Source organism: Saccopteryx leptura, chromosome 3, assembly GCF_036850995.1.
Source record: "Saccopteryx leptura isolate mSacLep1 chromosome 3, mSacLep1_pri_phased_curated, whole genome shotgun sequence".
Taxonomy (NCBI): domain Eukaryota; kingdom Metazoa; phylum Chordata; class Mammalia; order Chiroptera; family Emballonuridae; genus Saccopteryx; species Saccopteryx leptura.
Genome location: NC_089505.1, coordinates 263,452,028 through 263,479,354, shown reverse-complemented (window position 1 = coordinate 263,479,354; position 27,327 = coordinate 263,452,028). Strand labels below are relative to the sequence as shown.

Here is a 27,327-nt window from a genome sequence, read left to right as displayed (position 1 = left end):
GACTCCCACATGCGCCCGACCGGGATCCACCCGGCACGCCCACCAGGGGCGACGCTCTGCCCACCAGGGGGCGATGCTCTGCCCCTCCGGGGCGTTGCTCTGCCGCGACCAGAGCCACTCTAGCACCTGGGGCAGAGGTCAAGGAGCCATCCCCAGCGCCCAGGCCATCTTTGCTCCAATGGAGCCTTGGCTGCAGGAGGGGAAGAGAGAGACAGAGAGGAAGGGGGGGGGGGTGGAGAAGCAAATGGGCGCTTCTCCTATGTGCCCTGGCCGGGAATCGAACCTGGGTCCCCCGCACGCCAGGCCGATGCTCTACCGCTGAGCCAACCGGCCAGGGCCTATTTACAAGATTTTTAAATGAAATAATCAGTTATACAGTTCTATCTAGGGACATAAAATTGGGGGTGCTAGCAGAAATAAAAAGGTGCTTTACCTCAGTCACTTTCAATAAAAACTAGTTTGGTTGTTGTTGGACAGATAAAATATATTATACTCACTCTGTTAAAAATGGTGCTGCCCACATGGAAGCCTCTCGCCCAGGTGATGGTATTGGTTGCCTTTCTTGCTTGGGATGGGCGTGATGATATTAATGTATGTTGGGGGTTGGCTGTGGGCAGGCAGGATCCTTGTAGCCTGGGGCTTGGTTTTAGGACTAAGCCTTTCCCACCCTTTTTGATGTGGGGTGGTACAATCCCATCATGCCTCAGATAAGTGACTTTGTATCAGAGACTTCCCTATTTTGTATATTGGATTAAAGGTTTTGATTTCTGCACTATAAAGTGGGGCAGACTGGGAGCTTGCTCTCTCGGTTCCTAAGATTAGCATTAGAGAGGAGAACAGAAAAAGACCACATGGAGGAGGCCAGGAGAAGCAGCCAAGATGGTGGAGTGCTGAAGGAAAAGCCAGTTTATGCAGGGAGAAGGAAGGAGTTGGGGAACAGAGGTGAATAAGTCTGGTGAGCTAGAAACCTTTGATTCTAGGAAACTCAGATAAGTTAGTAGCTTTGTGAGCACCAAATGAGTGGATTTTGGAGCCTAGTATGTGTTATTACTTGCCCGCTGGGTGCAAACTAGGATTAAAGATGATGGCCCATCAGCTTTTCGCTCCGTTGTTTCTTTACCAATTGTCCGAATCCAGTACGAACTTGCACGGGCCAGGCAGCTGTGATGGTGGCTGTGGCTACTGGCTTTACAGTTGTCTTATATTTTTAAGTATTGGTATTTTAAAAAAGATTATACTGCCTGACCAGGCGGTGGTGCAGTGGATAGAACATTGGATTAGGATGCAGAGGACCCAAGTTTGAAACCCTGAGGTCACTGGCTTGAGTGCGGGCTCAATAGCTTGAGTGCAGGATTGCTGGTCTGAGCATGGGATCATAGACATGACCCCATGGTCCCTGGCTTGACCCCAAAGGTCGCTGGCTTGAAGCCCAAGGTTGCCTGCTTGAGCAACGGGTCACTTGCTCTTCTGTAGCCCCCCAGTCAAGGCACATATAAGAAAGCTATCAATGAACAACTAAGGAGACACAATGAAAAATTGATGTTTCTCATCTCTCTCCCTTTCTATCTGTCCCTGTCTGTCCCTCTCTCTGTCTCTCTGTCTCTCTCACTAAAAAAAAAGAAGTTATACTGTTTTCCAAAGTGTTTTTTTCCAAAGTATACTTTCCAGAGCACTAGACGTTGTTTATGTGTTAATAAAATAAAGTTCCAAAGTCAAAAAATGTTTTTAAAAAGCTGTATTCTTATCTACTCTTCGCAGAGCTTCACAATTCACATTAGTTTATAAATGTTCAGAAAAATCTTGTGATAAGCCTGTTCAACTTTTCTTATCTCAATAGTTCCCAGATTTATTTAACTATGGAAACCTCTTTTATGGAGCACCTATTAATATGCTGCAGAACTAGTGTTCTAATGTGATTGTCTATGTGTGAGGTGTTATTAAAAGTCCATATTTCGCCTGACCAGGCGATAGCGCAGTGGATAGAGCATCAGATTGGAATGCAGAGGACCCAGGTTCGAAACCCCAAGGTCACCAGTTTGAGCAAAGGCTTATCTGGTTTGAGCAAAAAGCTCACCAGCTTGAACCCAAGGTCGCTGGCTTGAGCAAGGGGTTACCCGGTCTGCTGTAGCCCCACAGTCAAGGCACATATGAGAAAGCAATCAATGAACAACTAAAGTGTCGCAACAAAAAAACTAATGATTGATGCTTCTCATCTCTCTTCATTCCTGTCTGTCTGTCCCTATCTATCCCTCTCTCTGACTCTGTCTCTGTAAAAAAAAAAAAAATGTCCACATTTCATTAGTCAAGGTGCTGGTATAGGTAAATGCAGTACTCAAACCCTACCACAACCACATCAAAATTACAACAAAACTATAGAACAAACATCATTCAGAACCACCTGAAATCTGGCTGACTGGAAGTTCTACAACTAAGGATATAAAGAAGCTACATTGGGACTGGTAGGGGAGCAGAGATGCAGAACAGCCTGGTCCCACACCCACATGTGGTGGATAAAAATTGAGAGGGATATCTTGGCTATATAGGTCCACCCTGAGGTGCCAGGGATCCCACCCTATATACAGCCCCTATAAAGCCAGTAGCCACAGCCACCATCACAGCAGCCTGGCCCAGGCAGGTTCGTATAGGATTCGGACAGATGATAATGAAACAACGGAGCCAAGAACTGGTGGGCCATCATCTTTAATCCTAGATCGCACCCGGCGGGCAAGTAAAAACACACAACAGGAAAACACTTCCCTTTCCATTCAGGGCTCCCAAAGCCACTGACTTTATCTGAGTTTCCTAGAATCAAAGGTTTCTAGCTCACCAGACTTATTCAACTCTGTTCCCTCAGCATTCTACCATCTTGGCTGCTTCTCCTGGCCTCCTCCACGTGGCCTTTCTCTGCTCTCCCTTCTCTAATGCTAATCTCAGGAACCGAGAGAGCAAGCTCCCGGTTTGCCCAACTTTATAGTATAGAAATTGAAATCTTTAATCCAATACACAAACAAGGAAGTTTCTGATACAAAGTCACTTATCTGAGATATAATGGGATTCCTTATAAGAGTGTACCACCCTACATCAAAAATGGTGGGAAAGGCTTAGTCTTAAAACTAAGCCTTAGGCTATAAGGATCCTGCCTGCTTACAGCCTGTCCCCCCACATCCAATGCAAGCTATAAGTGAGCAAACATATACATCATATTTGCAAACTTACTTGACCAACAGCCCCCCAATGCAGGGTTCCAGTGCCAGGAAGAGAAGTCTCCATAATTTCTGGCTGTGAAAAACAACCAGGATTGTGGCTGAATGAGATGGAGGTCTCCCAGACTCCCAGGAATTTTTTTAAAGGGCCCATACATGGGCTTACTCAGACTCACTCCTTCTGAGCTCCAGCACTGAGATATCAGCTCAGCTGGCATCAGGGATACAAGGGTAGGAACTGAAATGCCTGGCATCAAGAAAGCTGTAGGGGCAGCTTTCTCCCATAAAGAAATGCTGGCAGAGGCCATTGTTCCTTTTTTGAGCCCTTCCCCCTCAGAGCTGGCAGGCAGAAACCATATCTGAGTCTCCATCAATCTGGCTAATACTGTTTGCCCTGGCCAGGTGATTCCCTGATACGCTGCCCCACCGAACTTGCCCATCCAAGCCGTTTCCAGTAGCTTTCCCATATAAATGGCCTGCCTTGACTCATGCTTCAGACTTTTCTAAAATCTCTCAAACAAGCAGCATCTGCCTGTACCTCTCACTAAATAGCCCCAGGCCCAGCACTAGTGCAGCCAGCCTTGACCTTGGTTTGCAGCTTGGCCTCGTCTGGGGACCTCCAAGGCCAGCACAAGAGCTTCAATTTGCAAATTGCTTTGTAGTTCCTGTTGGGTGGCCCTGGGACGAACACAGTCAGCGGCTGACCTTGGACTGCACGTTCTGAGAGGCCCTAGAGCCAGTGCAGCCAGTGGACAACTTCAGACCATGTTTTAGCACCACCCAACCATATCCACAAGCAACATACTCAAAGGGCAGACTCAGCAGGCACTAGAGCCCTGCCAAAGTAAGTCCTGCTCTGTGCGATGGGCCCCTGCACAGCTGATCCTCCATGGTGGTTGCAACCAGTCCTTATAGCTGATCAGCCTTTGGGAAGTCTCTCCCACTGACATGCCAACAGCAATCAAAGATCAACTACAATAGCAGGGTGTACACAGTCCACAAGTGGGAGGTGAATGGGGAAGCTGTGCAACTGGGCCCAACAGGACACCTACTATATAAGGCAACTCTACCAAGACTGGGAGATATAGCAACTCTACCTAATACACAGAAACAAATACAGAGAGGATGTCAAAATGAGGAAACAAAGATGTCCCAAATGAAAGAAGAGAACAAAACTCCAGAAAAAGAACTGAACAAAACTACTAGATGCAGAGTTCAAAACACTGGTTATAAGGATGCTCAATGATCTTAGTGAGAACTCCAGCAGCATTAAGAAAGGACATGGAAACCATAAAAAAGAACCAGTCAAAAATGAAGAATAATTTACAGGGAATCAAGAGTAGAGAAGCTGAGGCTGAGAGTCAGATCAGCAACTTGGAATATAAAGAAGCAAAAAACACCCAATCAGAACATCAAAAAGAAAAAAGAATCCAAAAAACAAGGATAGTGTAAGGAGCCTCTGGGACAAATTCAGGGGTGCCAACATTCACAACTTGGAGCTCCTGGAAGGAGACAGAAAGCAGGAAATCGAAAACATATTTGAAAAATATAATGAAAAACTTCCCTAACCTGGTGTAGGAAATAGACATACAAGTTCAGAAAGGACGGAGAGACCCAAACAAGATGAACCCAAAGAGGCCCACACATCATAATTAAAATGCAAAACATTAAAGACAAGGAGAGACTATTAAAACAGCAAGAATAAAGCAGTTAGTTACCTACAAGGACACTCCCATAAGACTGTCAGCTGATTTCTCAACAGAAACTTTGCAAGCCTGAAGGAGCTAGCAAGACATATTCAAAGGAATGAAAAGCAAGGACCTACAAAAAAAGTTATTCTACCCTTGATAGCAAAGCTATCATTTTGAACAGAAGGACATACAGAGAGCTTCTGTGACAAGGAAAAGCTAAAGGAGCTCATCATCACCACCAAACAAGTATTATACAAAATGTTAAAGGATTTTCTTTAAAAAGAAGAAAAAAAATATCAAAAGTATGAACAATAAAATGTCAATAAATACATATCAATAATTAAATTTAAAAATGAAATAAATGAACAAACAGAACAGAAATAGACTCATAGATACAGAGAACATTATGATGGTTGCCAGACGGGACAAGGGATGGGTAAAAAGGTGAAGAGATTAAAAAGTACAAATTGGTTGGTAAAGAATAGTCATGGGGATGTAAAGTACAACATAGGAACTATAGGGTTTTTTTCTTAAATGAGAAGTGGGGAGGCAGAGAGACATGTGCCTCAACCAGGACCCACCCAGTAAGCCCCCTACTGGGAGGTGCTCTGCCCATCTGGGACTGTTGCTCCATTGCTTGGCAACTGAGCTATTTTAGTGTCTGACATGAGATCATGGAGCCATCCTCAGCACCTAGGGCCAACTTGCTCCATCCAAGCCATGGCTGCAGAAGGGGAATAAACAGAGAGAGAGAAGGGAGAGAGGGAAGGGGTGAAGAAGCAGATGGTCACTTCAGTGTGCCCTGACTGGGAATTGAAGCCAGGGTGATGCTCTACCACTGAACCAACTGGCCAGGGCCAGGAATATAGTTAATAATATTCTAGTAACTATGTATGGTATAAGATGGGTATGAGACCTACTGGAATTATGACTTAGTAAGTTATATAATGTCTAATCACTGGGGTGTACACCTGAAACTAATATAACATTGTATGTCAGTTGTAATTGAAAAAATAAAAAAAAAAATTTTTTTTAAAGTCCCTATTTCCCTAGGAATCCCTCAAGTGTTGGGTTTTTTTTTTGTTTTTTTTTTTGTCTTTTTCTGAAGTGAGAAGCAGGGAGGCAGAGAGACAGACTCCCACATGTGCCCTACTGGGATCCACCGGCATGCCCAATAGGAGGTGATGCTCTGCCCATCTGGGGCATTGCTCCTTTGCAACTGGAGCCATTCTAGTGCCTGAGGTGGAAGCCATGGAGCCATCCTCAGTGACCGGGCCAACTTTGCTCCAATGGAGCCTTGGCTGCGGGAGGGGAAGAGAGAGATAGAAAGAAAGGAAGGGAAGGGTAGAGAAGCAGATGGGTGCTTCTCCTGTTTGCCCTGGCCGGGAATCGAACCCGGGACTTCCACACACTGGGCCGATGCCCTATCACTGAACCAACAACTGGCCAGGGCCATTGATTTTATGTCCACACATGATCACCATCATCAGCAGCTACCTTGGCCAGGTCACTGTGGCTGCTGCTACAAAGTTTTCTTATCACCCCTTGCTTCTTTTAACTAGTTTCTCCATAATGTCTTGCTTGCTTTCACTACCCTGAGGATTCTCCCTTAGTCTCCTAAAGAATGGGAAATAAGTAATGTTTAAATGTTTACTAATTCATTTCTAAAGGCTTAAAGATAATACAAGTATAACACAGAGACTGCTTCACAATAGCTTTCAAATGAGGGGTTCATAGTCCAATAGCCATTAGGCTTTCTAGGGGGCAGGGGTTAGTGGCAACCTCATCATCAGTAATCTCCAGGTATCTTCCTACCATGGAACCCAATAGACTGTCATCCTGGGGCAGGAAAGGAGTTAGGCATTGGGTTGGAAGGGAGGGCTCACTTCTCTCTTTGGGTCCAAAGTTTTGAACTTGGAACAACTATCTTTTCAGGCAAAACCTCCTCCGCCATCTGCCAGCTGTGGTTTGACCCCAAAGCCTAGACAAAACAATCACACTAGAGGACATTTTCCAGATTGACATATTTCATCAGAAATAACTCTGTGTAAGCCCCTCACAATTAAATGTAAGTGATGGTATACAGAGCAGAAAATTTATAATCTTTCCCTTTAGCACAAGGTAAAATAAAAAAAAAAACAAGCCTCTACCTATATCTTTAATCTTATAATCTCTTAGAAGCAAATGTTCAGACCAAAAAAGGCAAGCACACGTGCATGGGTGCATACACTCACTCTTTCAGGAACAAACCAGACTTTTCCAGGATAGGCAGACTATCCAGAAATAGAAATCATAAAAACATTTTTTGAACTGTAGGATTTCATTCTACTGAAATGAAAATTCATCCAATTTACAAGACTACTCAGAACACTTTTACCAACAATGGGGTCTTAAAGTCATCAGTCATGCTCTAGAAAGTTGTTCATTACTTCCTTTGTGAAACTAAGGACACCATTTTGGAAAATTCTAAATTCAAAAGGATTCTTCTTGAAAGTTAAATCAGTATTTCTGCTTTAAAGATAGTTTTTGCATTACACTCTTTGAGAAAGAAAATGGAAGCCTGCCAGGTATTTCCTCGTGGCTCATTTATCCCAGTCAACTACCGAGTTACTGAGTATTAGCAATTAAGTTTCTGATCAACAAAAGATGATGAAATAAACTGTACTCTTTAAAACCTTACCATAGGAGCCTGACTGGTGGTGGCGTCGTAGCTGGAGCATCAGCCTGGGACACTGAGGACCCAGGTTCGAAACCCTAAGGTTGCTGGCTTGAGAGTGGGTTTGCAGGCTTGAGTGCAGTATTGTCAACATGATCCCAAGGTCACTGGCTTAAGCCTAAGTGTCAGTAGGTTGAAGCCCAAGGTCGCAGGCTTGAGCAAGGGGTCACTGGCTCAGCTTGAGCCCCCTGGTTAAGGCATGTATGAGAAACAATCAATGAACAACTAAACTGACACAATTAAAAGGTGATGCTTCCCATCTCTCTCCCTTCCTGTCTCTCTCAAAAAAATAAATGATTACATTAAAAAAAAAAAACCCAAACCCCAAAACCTTAGCATAGAGCTCTTTCTCAGAATACTCACTTTACACCTTTTATTTTCACTTTTGAAATAATTTAAGCAAGTTTGTGCTCATCTGGCTTTTTATTCCACAGCAGATTTGATCCAGCAATGTGGCACGGAAATTAGAGGCATGCACAGGTGGCTGGGGGGTTTGAATTGTCAACTGTGCTGCCTGCTGGTGATAGAATTTGGGGAAGTTCCTTAATCTGCCAGCAGTTCTCTCATCTGTAAAGTGGGTGTGCCTCCCTCATAGAATTGTAGTGAGAGTAAATGAACGAAGGCCTATACATCCTAAAGCTCTGGGCAGAATAAGCACTATCATAATCATGGAGCTGCAAGAACCAGACATATTGACAACAGTAAGATGTGACTATTTTCAGTCAGATAGTGAGAAGACACCATCTGTTTAGTAATCTGCTCTAGAATTCCTAGAACCTACATCAAGTAGTTTTATTTTTTGTAATTCACCTTTTAACCCATTCTGAAAAATGAAGCACCTGGTCTCTCCTATTCCCCCAAATTCCCTACTTCCTACTTCCTAAATTTCTTTGATCTCTGCAAACTTATTCATTACCTCTGGTTACAATTTGTCATTGTCCTAAAAGCTGGCACTCAAAGTTGCAGAGTGAGGTCTAGCACTCTCTCCAACTGTACAGGTTCATCCCATCTTTTTCTGTTTGAAGATAATTTCCCTCAAAAGAGACCCTAAAGTTGAGAAGCTTTAACTTTAAGCTCTGAAGAATGTACTCTTCTCCAAATTTTTAGCCTTTCCTTGATTTCTTGCCACAATGAATTCTCCCTCGCCCAAGCAAACCTGAAATTTTCTGCCTTTGGCATATTCACGAATTTCTCCCAAGCTTCTTGACAACCTCCTGACAAGTTGACTGCATTAAATTATTTCTATTTCTTTGGAATTTGATAGTGTGCCCCCCCCCTTTTTTTTTTTACAGAGACAGAGAGAGAGAGAGTCAGAGAGAGTGATAGACAGACAGGAACGGAGAGAGATGAGAAGCATCAATCATTAGTTTTTCGTTGAGACACCTTAGTTGTTCATTGATTGCTTTCTCATATGTGCCTTGACCGCAGGCCTTCAGCAGATAATAACCGCTCGCTCAAGCCAGCGACTTTGGGTCCAAGCTGGTGAGCTTTGCTCAAACCAGATGAACCTGCGCTCAGACCAGCGAGCTCGAGGTCGCGAACCTGGGTCCTCCTTATCCCAGTCCGACGCTCTATCCACTGTTCCACCACCTGTCAGGCAGTGTGCCCCTTTCTATATGTGCCTGTCTTTTTAGAAACGAAGCTCACTTCAGAGCTGACTCCCTGTGCAGCCACATAGGTTTCTTTAGATGCCTCTTGCTTTTGATGTCAATGTAGCTTCAATTACATGGTCAGAATTTTACTTATAATCTCATATTCATTCCCTTTGAATCATATTCTTAAAGGCTTTGATTATGGAACCATAGTTGATTTTTTTTAAAGCTGATCTCCTTTCTTAAACCTTAAGGCAGGTGTTTGTACCTAAGGTTTCATTCTCCAATAATACCCAAGAACTCCTAGGTGTCACAGTGGCCTTCTCCTATGTCTCTTATGTCTACCTGATGGATCAGTTTCTGAAAAACATTTAGTCAGAATTCAGTCAAGTAGGTGTAAAGGAATTCCCTCGTAGCCTTCTCAGCTTCTAAGAGCTCAGATCGTCACATGTGCTAATGAAGAACCTATCAGTTCTCCCTTTGCTGTGTACTTAGGTCAGGTTTTCTTATCAAAAATTCAGTAACATCAGAGACATTTCCACTTAGATCAAAGTATTTTGAGCTGAGTCATTAATGAGTTATAATTCAATGTGGGTTGTAACAGGCATTGTGAAATAAAATAGAAGAGAAAAGCAATAAAACAGAGTAGAAAAATAGGCAACTGCACTACATGTAGTGAGAATAAATATTGTTTTGTGATGCTATTTTAGTTTTATGTATGTGTCTGCATTGTGTGCTCTTGCATGACATAAATGTATTTCATGGTGTGGATCATGGACTAAAATCTTTGAAAACCATCATCTTAGCTGGTAATACATTATTTGTACTGTCATAATGAAAAATATGGGGTGTAATTTTTAGATTGTCCTCTTTAATATATGTGCATATATGTGTACATATATAATAAAACTCTATAAAACATAAATATACCTGTTGATTTTTATAACTCCATCTGTTAATAGAAGGTAGTTTAAGAATTTAGCATCTATATTTCAGCTTAAAAAGATATTTCTATTTTTTTTTTGCTTTTTCTTTTCTGAAGCTGGAAACGGGGAGAGACAGACAGACTCCCGCATGCGCCCAACCGGGATCCACCTGGCACGCCCACCAGGGGCGACGCTCTGCCCACCAGGGGGCGATGCTCTGCCCCTCTGGGGCATCGCTTTGCCGCGACCAGAGCCACTCCAGAGCCTGGGACAGAGGCCAAGGAGCCATCCCCAGCTCCCGGGCCATCTTTGCTCCAATGGAGCCTTGGCTGCGGGAGGGGAAGAGAGAGACAGAGAGGAAGGAGGGGGTGGGGGGTGGAGAAGCAAATGGGAGCTTCTCCTATGTGCCCCGGCCGGGAATCGAACCCGGGTCCCCAGCACGCCAGGCCGACGCTCTACTGCTGAGCCAACCGGCCAGGGCCAAAACTTTATTTTAGTACTAGACTATCCAATGACTTGCTGAATATTCAAAGACATCAAGCAGCACATGTCCTACAGTATCCAATTCTGTGTTTCCAATTTTTTCCCCATAAAGGGTGATTGGTGGTCACATGATAAAGGACTGGAACATCACTTCCAACCACCTTATGACACTCAGAGCACCCAGAGGAGTGACTTTCAAAAACCAGCATGTCCATTGGTTTTGCCAGTCACACACAGCAAACTGCAAAAGCCTTCTTGTGGAATAGGTAAGGTTAGCAGTGGTAAAACCTCTTCTCTGTCACCTCAGGTTCTCTATCAACTTAAGGTGTATTAGATCTGCTGGCACCTCCGGAGAAAATTTCTTTTCTACAATTGTTGAAATACACATCTAGCAAGTGCAGCCCTTGACAAGTTTGCTTTTTATCCCTTCCTGGTGGACAGCTTATCTCCAGACACATTGAATATAACATAATAAAAGTTGTACTGATCATTAAACACCAGCCTCCAAGTCATAAACTTAGTAGTATTCTACTCTTTGTTTCCATCAGATTTTTAAAAAATTGTAACTATTAAAACAAAGTAGTAGGCAATACTATATGTCAGCATTTCTCAAAGTGTAATCTGAGGGTCACTAGTTTTTTGGATGTTTATAGATGCTCAAAAAAGTGGGAAGTAGTCAAATATGTTTTGCAAAAACTGAATTCATACAGTTAAATATATATATATTTGGCCTTCTAGCCTCTGATACACACACACACACACACACACACACACACACACACACACACACACACACACAATATTTACTACAGAACTCTTAAAACCCTTATTCAAAGCATAAGCATAATGAATTTCCAGGACGAGGAATAAAGAGTGCTATTCCCCATTCAATGACCCTTTCACCCCCTTTCCAGATCAACTCACATGCCTGATACCACACAAAACATAATTTAGGAAATACTGTTATATAGACTTTTAAAACATTTTCAGGTTAAAATGTGTTTTACCTGACAATGCCATTATAATAAACTTTGTCTTTCACATTTATTCAAGTTATATCTATTACCATGTTCTAGTCATTACTGCTGTTGGATTATGATTTGGCAAGTCTTAAAGAAGTACAGGGTTAAGTAGAAACAAAAATGTATTTATTGAGTACCCACTCTTGCCCTCACCCCACACAAATGTTCATAAGCTGAACTTTAAATTTTTCTAAACACAAGAGTAGGTAACAAAAAATCACTTTTAGAAGTTACCAGTCCCTCACTTAACTTTGGCCTTCTAGCCTCTGTGATCCGGCCAGTCTAGTTAAGCATGCAAAAGACAGCTAGACTGAAGGTCAGGACAAACAGTCATAGTCAGTATGATTTCCACCTCAACGGTGATAGTTAAGGGAGAGGGCTGTTAGATAATCTGTAATCATGGCCTCTTGTTTAGAAAGGTAATGCTTCCACTTCTGATTCAGGATGGTAAATGAGTACAAACATCTAAATCTCTGGCCTCCCAAGACCCTATTAAATGATAGCAAAACAATTGACCCATAAAGGTAAAGAGAATGGACAGAAGAACTTTCTGGAATGTGGGAAGAATGGAAGCCTGTCAATGGATAAGTGAGAGCAGCAAAGAAGCAATAGCCTAAAACCTATAGAAGGAGGTGCAGCAAAGATGAGCCAACCTGCCCGATAAAACCCCAAAAAGAAAAGGGGGTGGAAAGATCAGAGGGTTACATACAGAAATATCAAAGCATAAAACAATGACAACAAAAAAGTTAGAAAATATGAGAGAATAAAAGCAAAATGGAGAATCAGTCTGGAAGGTCCAACTTCTCTGGGGCTCCAGAAATGAAAAGAGTGAAAATCAAAGGCTAGATAATTATCAATACAATACATTCATTGAAAGCATAATATTTGCCAGGACTTTTATGGAACTTCCTAAAGATCCATTCATTCAATTTCACATTCACTGTAGAATAATATAGTAATTAATACTCTTATTTTCCAGATACAAAAGGAACCACAAAATTTAAATAATCTGCCCAAAGTTACACAGAAAACAATTAGTATTTAAATTCAGTCTGACTCAAGTACCTGTAAAAATAACCTGTGCTCTACAAAACCTCTAGAATAATAATAACAAGAAAGTTTGCCAATGTAAAAGAGAGGTATTAAAAGTGTCTACTGAGTGCTTCAAAGTATGAAGGGGGAAAAAATACACACCTACATATCACTATGAAATAGCAAAATAACAATTATCAAGAAAAAATTCCATAAAGAAAAAAATAAGTCACCATCTAAGGCAGTGGTTCTCAACCTTCCTAATGCCGTGACCCCGCAATACAGTTCCTCATGTTGTGGTGACCCCAAACCAAAACATAATTTTGGTGGCTACTTCATAACTGTAATTTTGCTACAGTTATGATTCGGAATGTAAATACCTGATAGGCATTATGTGTTTTCCGATGGCTTTAGGCGACCCCGCCGGGGTCGAGACCCACAGGTTGAGAACCGCTGATCTAAGGAATAAGAATCAATATGGAATCAAGCAGCACTGATACAAGAGCACAATGTAGTTGATGTCTTCAAAGTTCTCAGGGGAAATAATTTAACCTAGATAAGAGGATTTATTTGACATGGACAGCAGGACCTTTTTTTTCAAGTGACAGTGAACATTAAATCCACTAAGAAAGAAATGTCCTGAAACAATATTTGGACCATAAGTGAACAAAATTCAAATATATTGTAAATGCTATTTAGCAGGTCTTAATTTTTAGCATCAATTTATAAACACAATATGGAAATTTTAAATATGATTACAGGACAGAATTATTTTATCAGCCTTGACAAGAAAAGTAAATATACAGTTAACAGAAGACAAGTAGAAGAGAAGGGTGCTAATATTATTTAACATGAGTATTCAAGAGATACTATCCAAAGTACGTGAAACAGGAACAGAAGATTAAGGTTAAAGTCAAAGGAATTAATATAAGAACCAATTTTCTCTCCAGCCCTGGCCTCTTCACTGAGCTTCAAGACTACAGATCCAACCAACTATTTAACATCTCTCCTTGGTCAGCTAATCTCCTTTTCAAATTTAGCATGGCTCACACAGAACATCTAATTTTTTTCTATCCAAACCTCTTCTTCCACCAGCCTTTCCTACCACTTCTATTCTCCTAGATGCTCAAGTTTTTATTATCTGGAAGTCATTCTAAAACTCTCTACCCTTCACATTCAATCCATCAGTAAATCTTATTTATTCTTTTTTTTTTTAGAGGAGGCGGTACAGACAGGGACAGACAGGACAGGAGAGAGATGAGAAACATCAATTCTTCATTGGGGCACCTTAGTTTTTCATTGATTGCTCTCTCATATATCTCTTGACGGGGGGGGGGGGGGGGGGTGTGCTCCAGCAGAGCTAATGACCCTGGGCTCAAGCCAGCAACCTTTGGGCTCAATCCAAAGACCATGGGGTCAAATCTATGATCTCACACTCACGCCAGCAATCTTGCACTCAAGCTGGTGAGTCCACGTTCAAGCAGGCAACCTTGGGTTTCAAACCTGGGTCATCAGCTCGTCAGCACCCAAGTCAATGCTCCATCCACTGCACCACTTGGTCAGGCTCCATCAGCAAATCTTGACACCTTAATCTTCAAAATATATCCAAATCTTCTTACCAATGTAGTGCAGCCTCTACTCTCCTGCTTCTGATCCTTTCTCCTCCATAATTTGTTTTTCACACTATTTAAAAACATAAATGATACCACTCTCCTCCCTTAGGTCCTCTAGTGACTTTTCATTGTTTGTTTTGAGAAATAAAGTGCCTACCACCATGCTCAGAATATAGTGGACAATAAATGGCAGCTATTTCTGTTAATTATTGCATTGTCCTAAATTAGGTGTTGAGTTGGAATCTAGCTTTGGGAATCTGGTGTGGACATCTTTTCTCCTTCTACTTGCCTTCCCTCCCCCTCTCTTTCCTTCCTCCTCCCTCCTCCTCCCTCCTCTTTCTTCTCCCTCACCCTCCTTCTTCCTCCTCCTAACTCTCCCTCCCCCTTTCTGTCTCCATCTCCCTGTCCTTCTGTCTCTCTCTGTTCTTTTATTGTATGCCAGGTTCTAGCACAAGTGCCCACATTCAACCAATATTTACTGTTTAGTTTAATGATAAATATGCATTATCTAACAGATTATTAATTTTAAAGTCATAATATAATTTAAACTAACATACATACCAATATAGCCCTGCAATTTATTCATATTTTAGATGTTATTTGAATACTAGATGAAAATGATTTGGAAAGAAAATATTTTAATTTAACATTTTGAAATATGTATATAAACTAGTCTCTATATGCCAGATTATGCATGTGGACACAGAAAATGTGTATATAAACATGCATTACTGGGCCAATTAAAAGTCACCTCATAGTCATTCTGTTCCATCGGCCCACTTAATTACGCCTGATCTTTGGCATCTCAGCAATGTTGTCTTGTGCTGACAGTGAAAGTGCCCTTTATGTCTTGTGCCACCACACAGTTTCCTGACTGCCATCCACAGTCAGAACAACAAATGACTGTGCTCCATCATATTCACTTTTGGTTTTTGTTAGGGTTAAATTAGCTCCTTTAACACTCAAATTCCCCTCACCCAACTCCCAGCAACTTCTTTGGTAAACATTTCACTTGCCCAACCTCCTCCTCCCCTTCAGCACTCCCCACCACTCTGGAAAGGTACTGTAAGGTTGTAGTTCATTTGCTTGCTATTCTCTCACTTAATGGTTCCCTGGCCTTCACTTTGAAATGTAGCAAAAAGTTTATCTTTGCAGAAATGTCAGGGAAAGCTTGCATAGGGAAGTGACCTGACAATTAGGGAAGTTTATTTATTTATTTATTTATTTTAGAGAGGAGAGAGAGAGGGAGAAAGAGAGATAGAGGAGAGAGAGAGAAGGGGGGAGGAGCAGGAAGCATCAACTCCAATATGTGCCTTGACCAGGCAAGCCCAGGGTTTCGAACCGGCAACCTCAGCATTTCCAGGTTGACACTTTATCCACTGTGCCACCACAGGTCAGGCCCAATTAGGGAAGTTTAAATCACAATAGTTGTTTGTAAAAGCCTAGCAACTGACCCAGAGATGCTGTCTTCTGATAAATCAGCCCCCATCCCCAGGGCAGTGGAAACCCGAGGGAGGAGGGGGGGGCTGGCTGGCTTGAAGCCTCGGCTGGCCCAGCCAGCCCTGGACATTTTGAACTAGAATAGGTCTCCTTTAGACAGTTGAACAGGGAGGTAAAGAATATGGAAAAACTGTGGCACCACTACAACCCACATATGAAAAAATATTCCCTTGTACCTACAGAGGCAAAGAAATCATCCCCTTTTTCCAAGACCCTGACTAAACTATAAAAACCCTACTCCTACTCTCCCCATTGCTGACACGCCTTTGGTCTGTCTCGGCCTGCTTGTACCCAGGCATAATAAATAAATTTTCCTTTTGTGTTTTCTGTTTGGCTCTCCCTGGTGCCCATCCATGGACCTGGGAATGGGTTTAGCTGTCAGCTATCTCATACGGAATAAGGCAGTTCAGACTTGGAGAGAACTTAGTCGGGGGTTTATACTGACCTGTCATTGCCAAGGGAAACTGACAATAGGCTTTCTTTCCCCCTCCCCAGTGGACCAGCCACCCTAGCTTCAACCTTTCAGTTTTATATATTGTAATAATACTTTATAAGTTAGAAAGGCTGTTCTAATTTGCGAAAAAGGTAGTTCATATTTAAATGGAACTTTGGCTGTTTATCAACTACTTGATATTTTAACATTCGTTTGAATTTCAAATTCAGATACAGTGGGAAAAATAATTTTCCAAATTAGGTTTTTGTTTGTGTTGCTTTTTTTGCACCAAGGGGGCAACATAACAATTTGTTGCTATAGTTCTGTTCAAGTTTCAGTTTTTTCATTGTATTTTGAAAATCTGTACTGTTGTTTTTACATTGATAATCTTTTTATATAAGATCAAAATAAATATTATTTAGAAGAATGGAATTTGCTAATAGAAAAATATTACTCGGGTTTTCTTAAGTAGACACAAACAAAATGTTAAGAAAATTTCTCAAAGTAAAAGCTGTCATGTTTCCTCCAATATGAGGAGTAAGTTGTGTATATTAATAAATCTTGGCTTTGTTGATAAAATATAGGTGACTAGACAGACACCAACTTGTTTGTTGTCTCCTTGTTTAGAAAATTCCTATTTTAATTAGATCGTGTTTCTAAGAAACAGAGTGGATTTCAAACATTCTTCATGTACTTTGCCTTATTTTGTGTAAGCCTCATCTAACAAGGCTCCTTTTAAGTAATTATTTTGTATCTGATTTGAATTCTTATATAGAGTAACCACTAAGAACTTGAATATCTTCTTTGGTATTTTGCCACATAGATGTTCTTCACTACTGTGGACTACTTTAAAAGTCTCATATATTTGCATAAATGAACATGGTAGTTATGTCCAATTTTGATAGGCATAATGTCTGGGTAAGGAATTTCTCTCTATAATAGCTCAGATTACCTTTTTCTCTCATTTTATTAGTCCCTATGAAGAAATTTTTAAAGTTATTAGTTTTGAGATTCTGAGAGGTTCTAGATCACTATATAAAAGATGGCTGATTTAATTGAACCCCTTCTGAAGTATTTGTTTGTTATCAGCATAACAAAGCACTCTAAAATTTAGTTGCTTAAAAAGAACAATCATTTTATTTGCTCATGATTCTGCAATCTGAACTGGGCTCAACTGGGCAGTTCTTCCGTTGGCCTTACTGCTTGTGTGCCTGCAATTCAGCTGGCAGGCTGTCTTGGGTGTGAACTCAGCTAAGACACTAGAATGATTGGGCCTCTCCACCTCCATGTGGTCTCTCCATGTGATTTCTCAAGCAGGGTAGTGGAACTTACTATATGTCAGCTCAGGACTCCTGAGAATGCAAAAGCAGAAGCCTCAAGGCTTTCTTAAGGTTTCTGCCTAGAACTGGCATCATGTTACTTTTGCCAAATCCTATTGGTTAAAGCTAACTACAATTCCAGTTCATGTTCACAAGGAGAAGACTGTTTAAGGATGTAAATACTGGGATTTCTGATTCATTGGGGCCACCAATGTAAGAGACTATTATAATGTCCTAAATAGTTATTCCTTTGAGAGTTTAAGAATGGCCAACTCTTAACCTTTCTTTGTCTGAAACTTGTTTTTATATTGCTCTCACTCTTCAATGAATGAAATGAACAATGCCCTATCCCTTTTAGTTTTAATATCACAAATATCTTCTCCTGATCTACTACCTATTAGCTTTGCCCATGGTGTTGTTCATTGAATAGGAATCCTAAATGTTGATGTAATCCATTTTATCAAGTTTTCACCTATGGGGTTGTGCATCAGTTGTTTATGATGAGTTTTCCTAGGTCACAAAAATATCTTATGTTTTCTTCATTTGATTTTATAATTTCACCTTCCATAATTATGTCTTGAACCCTAGATTTCACCTTTATGTGCAGTATTAGGTAGGGACCTACTCCATTTTTCTCTACGAAGTGTTCTGGATACTATCTACTAAAAAATCTACATTCCCACTGTTGACTGTGTGACTTCCTTAATTGTATATTAGGATTCAATATATAAATGGGTCTGTCTCTGAGTGCTGTTCCTTAGGTTAATTTCAGTTGGTCAGTACTGAAATGTTTTCATTATATTGATTTTTAGTTTGTCTTCATATCTGATAGGGAAAGTTCCTATTCTTTTCTCTTTCTTTTCAGAGTTGACCACTCTATTTATGGACTTAATTCTTCCATTTAAACTTTGGAATTCATAAGATTCCTCAAAATACCCAGATAGAATTTTGGTTGGATTGTGTTGACATTATAGATTTAAGAAAAATTGCCCCTTTGTAGTAACATACTATCCCCTTCTATCTAAATGTAGGGAAAGTCTATTCAGTTCTACTTCCCTGTTTAGGTTAAAAGTTTAAAATTTTTCTCTGCAGCAGTCTTCTGAATTCTTTGTTAATTTCTAGAGAGTTTATACTATATAGTTTTTGTTCCTAGAGAATGTATCTTATTTTTCTTTTTTTTTTTCTAGTAGGTTACTATTATTATAGTGAAATGCTTTTGGTTTTTTTTTTGTTTTGTTTTTTTTAATTTTTTTTTTAAATTTTTTTATTTATTCATTTTAGAGAGGAGAGGGAGAGACAGAGAGAGAGAAGGGGGGAGGAGCTGGAAACATCAACTCCCATATGTGCCTTGACCAGGCAAGCCCAGGGTTTCGAACCGGCGACCTCAGCATTTCCAGTTCGACACTTTATCCACTGCGCCACCACAGGTCAGGCAACTTTTGGTTTTTATACACTTATCTGCTTACCTTGACACACGCTTATTCTCATAATTTATTGATTCTTGTGGTTTTTCTATTCAGGTAATTATATCACTTAAAAATAATGGTTTTTTTTCCTTTGCAATTATTATACTACTTTTTTTCTTTTAAAAATAATATTCACCAGAATCTCCATTATATGTTAAACAGCAGAATTTTAGTTCTGAGTTATTATGGGTATAATATATATTTATTTTTCTGTTCTTTAGTCTTTGTCTTTTTCCCCCCTTCTTTTCCAAGTAAGAGGAGGGGAAGAGATAGAAAGACAGACTCCACATGCACCCCAACCAGGATCCACCTGGCAAACCCTGTCTGGGGCCAATGCTCTGTCCATCTGGGGCCATGCTCGCAACTGAGCTATTTTTAGTGCCTGAGGCGAGGTCATGGAGCCATCCTCAGCACCTGAGGCCAATTTGTTCAAACAAATTCAAGCCATGGCTGTGAGAGAAGAGAGAGATATATAGAGAGAGACAGAAAGAGAGAGAGAAGGGGGAGGGGTGAAGAAGCAGATGGTCACGTCTCCTGTGTGCCCTGACTGGGAATTGAACCTGGGATAGCTACATGCCAGGCTCACACTCTACCACTGAGCCAACCAGCCAGGGCCAGTCTTTGTCTTTTTAAGGAAACAAAAAAAATTATTTTCTTCTGTATACCTTACGCACCTTCCTTGATTTATTTTTATTCTTGAATTCTTTCTCTAGGAATTTTTCAATGTAGTTCTGTTTTAGGGGGAAATATTTCGAGGCCTTCTTTACCTCCCAATATCTTTTACTGTGGCTTCAGAGTTAAATGACAGTTTAGTTGGCTATAATAATTTTATGCTTGAAGCTTTTTCCCCTTTAAATTTAAAAAATATTAAATCTGTTATCATTGTGTCCAATATTGTGAAATTTCAGTAAATCTGCTTCTTATTCCTTTGTTGGCAACCTACCTCTCCTCTTTGAAAGCATTTAGAATTTTTCTCTGTCTCAGACAACCTTAAATTTCTCTATAAATGTCTTTATAGAGATGTGAGTTTTTCCTAAACTATCCTGCAGGATTGGGAAGAGAGTGAGGCAAGAAAGAAATCTAGGGTGCAAAATTTAAGGAGGTATTCACTCTCAGAATCATGCAAGTGCCTCCTTAAATTTTGCATGCCATGAGCCTCACCTGCCTCACTTATGAGTGCTTTTAATCTGAGGTCTTTGAACTTTAATTCTTTTATAATCATCATCATTATTCCTTCAAATATTTCTACTTCTTCTAGGTCTCCTGAATTCTAGTGTTGGCACTTCTACCATCCTTGTCTCTTAGCTTCTATTTTATACTTTTTTCTTTATCCTTTCTTGCTGCCTTCCTGGGAGAGGTTCTTAGTCTGATTTTCAACTTCATGAATCTTGTCATATATCTCTTTTTTTTCCTTCCTTTCTTCCTTCCCCTCCCATCCTTTCCCTTCTCCTTCCTTCCTTCCTTCCTTCCTTCCTTCCTTCCTTCCTTCCTTCCTTCCTTCCTTCCTTCCTTCCTTCCTTCCTTCCTTCCCTCCTTCTATTCCTTTCTGTAAGAGGAGGGAGAGAGAATGAGACAGACTCCCTATGCACGCCAACCGGGATCCACCCAGCAACCCCTGTCTGGGGCTGATGCTCAAATCAACTGAGCTATTTTTAGCACCTGAGGCTGATGCTCAGCCCAACCAAGCTATCCTCAGTGCCTGCGGCTGACACTTGAACCAATTGAGCCATAGGCTGCTAGAGGGTAAGAGGAAGAGAAGGTGGAGTGGGAAGGGGAGAGAAGCCGATGGTTGCTTCTCTTGTGTGCCCTGACTGGAATTGAACCTGGGAAGTTCTTATGCCAGGCTGATGCTCTGTTTACTGATCCAACCAGCCAGGTACTTATCTTTTCTTTTTAATTATTATATTTTTATTTCTAATAGTTTAAGTGATTCTTTTTTATAACCTTTAATTATTATTAATAATTAATAATATCTTCTATATTTCCATATTAATAATACCTTATATATTTTTGAAGAAATTTGTTATGTTTATTTTAAATTTTTAGTGTAGAAATTCCAGTGATGCTGCTTCACATAGTATATATTTTAAGTGTTGTTGTCTGTGTCTTCATAGCATCCATTTAGTTTATCTTAGATCATGTTCCCTGAGGGGAATTAGCAGACTTGTGTAAGCAAAGGCTAAAGACAAAGTCGAGTGTGTGTGCCTCCCACTGAAATTAAGGAAAGAAAATATGGGTCAGGCTGGAAGTATCAGTCCCCAGAAAACCAGTTTTGACCATCTCCATTTATTGTCACTGCTCTAGACCAGTCCTCAAGTCAGGACTCCACTTCTTTCCTCATTAAACTCTTTAAAAAAAGGATCACTGGGAGAAGGCAATCTCTTGGTATTTTTAATCCCCCAGCACTGATAGGGGAATGGTGGAGGAAATGACCAACAGGGCAGCATCCACCCCTTTTTTTTACTCATTTTAGAGAGGAGAGTTAGAATGAGAGAGAGAGAGAGAGAGAGAGAGAGAGAGAGAGAAAAAGGGGGGAGGAGCAGGAAGCATCAACTCGCATATATGCCTTGACCAGGCAAGCCCAGGGTTTTGAACCGGTGATCTCAGTGTTCCAGGTCAACACTTTATCCACTGCGCCACAACAGGTCAGAGCCCACCCCCCCCCTTTTTTTTAAAAATCATATTACCCTAGAGCCATGATGGTGAACCTTTTTATAAAAACCACCCACTTTTGCAGTGCTGGTCAACCTGGTCCCTCCCGCCCACTAGTGGGTGGTCCAGCTTTCATGGTGGGCCAATTGCGTTTGGTTGCTCCATTACCACCCACCATGAAAGCTGGAAGCCCATTAGTGGGCAGAAGGGACCAGGTTGACCAACACTGCAAAAGTGGGTGGTTCTTATTAAAACAGGAGTCGGGAAACTTTTTGGCTGAGAGAGCCATGAACACCACATATTTTAAAATGTAATTCCATGAGAACCATACAATGACCCGTGTATTTACGCATTATCCAGTAAAAATTTGGTGTTGCCCCGGAGGACAGCTGTGATTGGCTCCAGCCACCCGCAACCATGAACATGAGTGGAAGGAAATGAATGGATTGTAATACATGAGAATATTCTATATTTTTAACGTTTTTTTTTATTATTAAAGATTTGTCTGCGAGCCATCAAAAGAGCCACATCTGGCTCGCAAGCCATAGGTTCCCGACCCCTGTATTAAAAGGTTCGTCATCACTGCCCTAGAGGGACTTCTGTGCTATTCTGATGTTACTAAATTGACAAGAGATGGCTAGACAGTTTCTGCCCACTTCTGCTGCACCCAGGAAAGCAATGATCTTCCCAAGGCAACATGGAGGAAAGTCAAGAGCAGATCTCAAAAGCTTTCCTCAACCTATTGTGTGTTGACTGTATCTGACCTCCCTACCCTCCAGCAGTTCACTAAAGCCTTTGGGTTTCTCAGTTTTTGGTGAGAATTCATGCTTCTTCTCCCTTTTGTGGCTTCCCCTTTTGTCAGGATACCAAAGAGTTGACCCCTGCCTAACTTTGAAGACTCTCTCTTGTTTGACCCCAGCATCCTAGAGACTTTGTCTTTAATCCTCACAATTCTGAAAGCAAATCATTATTATCCCTATTTTTATAGAGGAGGGAATTGAATCTCAGTAGAGTTAAGTGATTCTGTTCAAAGTCACACAGCTATGAAGTATGGTAGAGCTGAAATTTGCAAACATGTCTCTCTATCCCAAAGCCCATGCTTTGGATACTGCATTAATCCCCCCAGATTAAGGCTTAAATCTAGAGCTATCTCATTTTATTCAGAAAGTTATAAAACTGTTTCTGAAAACACGAATGTTCTGTGAGCTGGACCAAAGCATTTACCCAAAAACAGGTGGTCTTTTTCAAATTGGTGGGAAAAATATGTTAGTTAGAATTTTCTCAATGTTATAGTTGTCCACAAATTTTTATTAAATCTTTGGTACCTGCTGTTCTTTTGTGTGCTAGCAAATCCTAAAAAAAAAGTAATGATTAAGTAGGAAATGAGTTTTGAATATCTGATCTCAATTAGAAATCAAGAAAATGTTATAAATTAGCATTTTTTACCTACTAACTGGGAGGCAATTGCCATTTCATATGATATAATATATATTTGAACACTCATCATTCTTGCTGTAACATTCATTTACATCAGTGTCTAAAAATTGAATTGAATTCATGAATGCTTAATAAGTATGAATTTACTAATATTTTTTCTTTCTATATATCCTACCTAATTTTAAAGACATGATTTAAAAATTTTGAATTTCATATTAAACAGTTAATAATGCATAGAGTAAAAAATTCAAATGCTCCAATACTATCTATATACAGTGAAAGATAATCCACCCCTCTCCACCTCTGTCATCCAGCTAGCTAATTCTCTCCCCATACAAAAACCACTGTTGTGTTTCTTGTTATCATTTCATAGATATGGTAGGTATACATAATGTTTTATGTACATATTTTTTATAAAAGGGAGAATTTTTTTGTCACTAAATTGGGAATTACTCTGACTCCTTATATAACTTTGTATGCTAAAAATAAAGTGAGTTTTTAAATTTAAAATATTAAATATAGCCTGACTGGGCAGTGGTATAGTGCATAGAGTGTCAGCCTGGGATTCTGAGTACCCAGGTTCAAAGCCCTGAGGTCACTGGCTCAAGTACAGAGTCTCCAGCTTGAGTGTGGGATCACAGACATGACCCCATGGTCACTGGCTTGAGCCCAAAGGTCGCTGGCTTGAAGACCAAGGTCGTTGGCTTGAGCCCAAGGACACAGGCTTGAGCAAGGGGTCACTGGCTCGGCTGGAGCCCCCTGGTCAAGGCACATTTGGAAAAGCAATCAATGAACAACTAAGGTACTACAACAGTGAGTTGATGCTTCTCATCTCTCTCCCTTCCTGTCTTTCCATATCTGTCCATTTCTCTCTCTCTCTCTGTAACACACACACACACACACGTGTGTGTGTGTGTGTGTATCATAGAGAGAGTAGAGAAACCAAAATGAAAACCCCTATATGCCCATCACTCAGATTAAAAGATTATTTAAAAGTCAGGGTTTAATTAATGCTCTTGCATATTTTCAGAGCTTCTGTCAATGAAAAATGAAAAGAATTGTTTCCAACTACAAGTGCAGCAGCCCCAGAGTCTTCAGTTTATTGTGCTAGTGCTAGCTGGGAGCAACTTATGCATAAATTTCTCATGGCCTTTCTAGGAGTAAAAGTAAATTGAAAAATATATCATACTTATGCTTTTCCCAAAACTTTGGTTGGTATCTGTGCAAGAAGTGTATGTAGCAAATTTTTAAAGTCATTATTGCATTAATACTCATTTTTTAATTACTAGTAATTCCACATGTGGGGCTAATTTGGTTGTTTTGACTTAGCTCCTTTCACAGAGAAAGAATGCTGAAGCCATTATATTTATTATTTATATTGCATAAGTAATCTTGCATACTTAAAAGATCTTAATTTCATTAGCATTTTTGATAAAGCATGGATAGTAGAAATGCTCATCTTATGTCCATTCACAAATCTAATTTTTGTTCTGACATCACAAATCTTTTTTCCTTAGTACCACTTGCCTCTCCTGATGCATCTGCAGAACTTCAAAAGAATTTTATAGAACGCATCTCTTTCATACATCAATATGATGCCAGAAAAACTCCCAATGAGCCTATAAAGGGCAAGGTGAGAGCGTATTTAGAATCAATTATTTAATACTATAGGATGGGATATATTTATGATATAACTGTAAGCCTTTTCAAGTCATAACCATCTTTGTCAAAGTCCATTTTAACAAATTAACATGGTTATTAGGAAGATAAGGTCTCAACCACATCATAGTTAAAACTAAGAAATGATGTCATTATTTTGGATGACAGTCTTTGGAATTGGGTTTGAATTATGAAAATAATTTACTTAAGGTAATAGTAAAGCAGTTTGATCAACTCTTTGACATGCTTATGTGTGTGTTGCTGAGGGATGCATATAAGGTTTATAAAAGCCAAACAGAAGTGTAATAGTCAATTGCTGGATTTTTCCCAACTAAAAATGTTTGTTTTTATATTTCACTATAAGTAAGTCTTTTGTTGAAACTAATACACATTGGGATGCAATCATAAATCCTCATGTGTATGAGCTGTAGTATCCATAGCAACCTATAGAGCAAGAAATGAAATTTGATATGAACAGTCTTATACAATCATTTGATAGAAAAGTCGAGAGCAGGAGATAATGAGATGCTGCTTTTCTGACTTTCTGTTTTGTCTTTCCTGTTCATTTTCTGGTGCACCCTATTTTATAATTTGTTTGAAAGGTTCACCAACTGGTCCTGGACAGTTGGCTCAGTGCATAGAGCAGGGGTCCCCAAACTTTTCACACAGGGGGCCAGTTCACTGTCCCTCAGACCGTTGGAGGGCCGGACTATAAAAAAAAACTATGAACAAATCCCTATGCACATTGCACATATCTTATTTTAAAGTAAAAAAAACAAAACGGGAACAAATACAATATTTAAATAAAGAACAAGTAAATTTAAATCAACAAACTGACCAGTATTTCAATGGTAACTATGGGCCTGCTTTTGGCTAATGAGATAGTCAATGTCCAGTTCCATATTTGTCACTGCTAGCTGTAACAAGTGATATGATGCGCTTCCAGAGCCGTGTTGCATGCGTCTTGCATCACCGGAAGTAGTACTGTACATGAGCAACACTGCATTTTGCGGCACTGCCACATACAGTACTCCAGGATGCATCCGCATCCTGTGCTCCTCTCACCACCAATGAAAGAGGTGCCCCTTCTGGAAGTGTGGCGGGGGCTGGATAAATGGCCTCAGGGGGCCGCATGCAGCCCATGGGCCGGGCCGTAGTTTGGGGACCCCTGGCATAGAGCATCGGCTCGACGTGTGGACATCCTGGGTGTGATTCTCAGTCAGGGCACACAAGAGAAGCAACCATCTGCTTATCTCCCCAAACCTCTCTTCCTTCTCTCTCTCTTCCTCTGTTGCAGCCAGTGGCTTGATTGGTTTGAGCATCAGCTCTGGTTGCTGAGAATAGCTCGGCCAATTCAAGCATCTGCCCCAGACCAGGGTTGCCAGGTGGAGCCCAGTCAGGGTGCATGAAGGAGTCTGCAGGAGTCTGTCTTTCTATCTCCCCTCCTCCTCTCACTTAAAAGAAAGAAAGAAAAGTTCGCCAATAATTATCATGCTGCTGTTTTCAGTTTTGGACTAAGGTGACAGCCAATGAAGAACCATAAGTGAACACATAAATTCAATTCTTAGTTCCCGCAACTCTTGTTTCCCTGGTTAATGTCAATTTTGTCTTCCTTTCCAGCGACATGGAGTGTTTATACAGACAGAGATAAAACCAGGGAGTAGACCAAGAGCACCTAAGGGAACAGAGGTATTACTGAACACTTCAGGGTCGTGCTCATCAGAACAGCCCCAAAAAAGCATAGAAAGGAAATTCAGCGATAAGTAAAATGATCTCACCAGGTCTCTGTCAACAAAATTCCCAAGAGTTGTTAAAGGCTAAATCTCACTTCTCAGAAACAGACATCAGAGAGGCAGCCAACGCCTGCCCCAGAAGTCCCAAGAGAAGGAAGATTGCTGATGTCTTTCAAACAACTGCAGCAGATGCTGTGATCACCAGGAAAGCTCCTTCAAATCTACCAATAAAAACTCAGGATAAATTATCTTCTTCAGTTAAAAAATAATCCTTGGAATGTAGAGAAATTTCAGTATCATCATACAGGCCCTTGCGTTTGCTTTTTTGTCTTATCAATAACCTCAGAACATACAATTTACACAAATGGGAGAATGAAAAAAAAGACAGTTACAATATACCAAAATTTTAAGAGCGGTCTCCAATGAATGATGGATTATGAGACATATTTTTATGTCACATTATTTATGAACAATACAACTGTGTTTTGCACAAAAATGAATGTAATGAACAAATGTTATTAACCTTTTAGAGGAGAGGCTCTGTTAGTCATTAGTTGTGGCTCTGGAATCAAACAAATCCGGGTTGGAAAGTTGGCTCTGCCATGTATGAGCTGTGTGACTCTGGGTAAATTACTTGACCTCTCTAGATTTCGGTGTCACCATCTGTAAGATTAGAATAGTGACCTCATAATGTTACTGAGCATGAGATTATGCAAATTGATCAATCAATGGATCAATGTAATCACAACATCACTATTACTATACTAAATTTCAATGTAAGGATAATGTTCTTTGGTAAACTTAACATTTCCTCCTTATTCTAAAACTCTGAACCCCTCTCTATGTAATT

The 27,327-nt window shown here is 40.4% G+C and overlaps 1 protein-coding gene across 1 annotated transcript in view; it reads left to right on the top strand.

Annotated features, from left to right (window-relative positions):
• The window catches only part of C3H2orf73 (chromosome 3 C2orf73 homolog), a 66,485-nt gene that overhangs the window by 6,927 nt on the left and 32,231 nt on the right, over positions 1–27,327 (top strand). The window contains exons 3-4 of the mRNA XM_066372386.1: positions 10,724–10,877; positions 24,603–24,718. Of these exons, the coding sequence (XP_066228483.1) occupies positions 10,724–10,877; positions 24,603–24,718 (270 nt within the window). The remainder of the gene's footprint in view (positions 1–10,723; positions 10,878–24,602; positions 24,719–27,327) is intronic.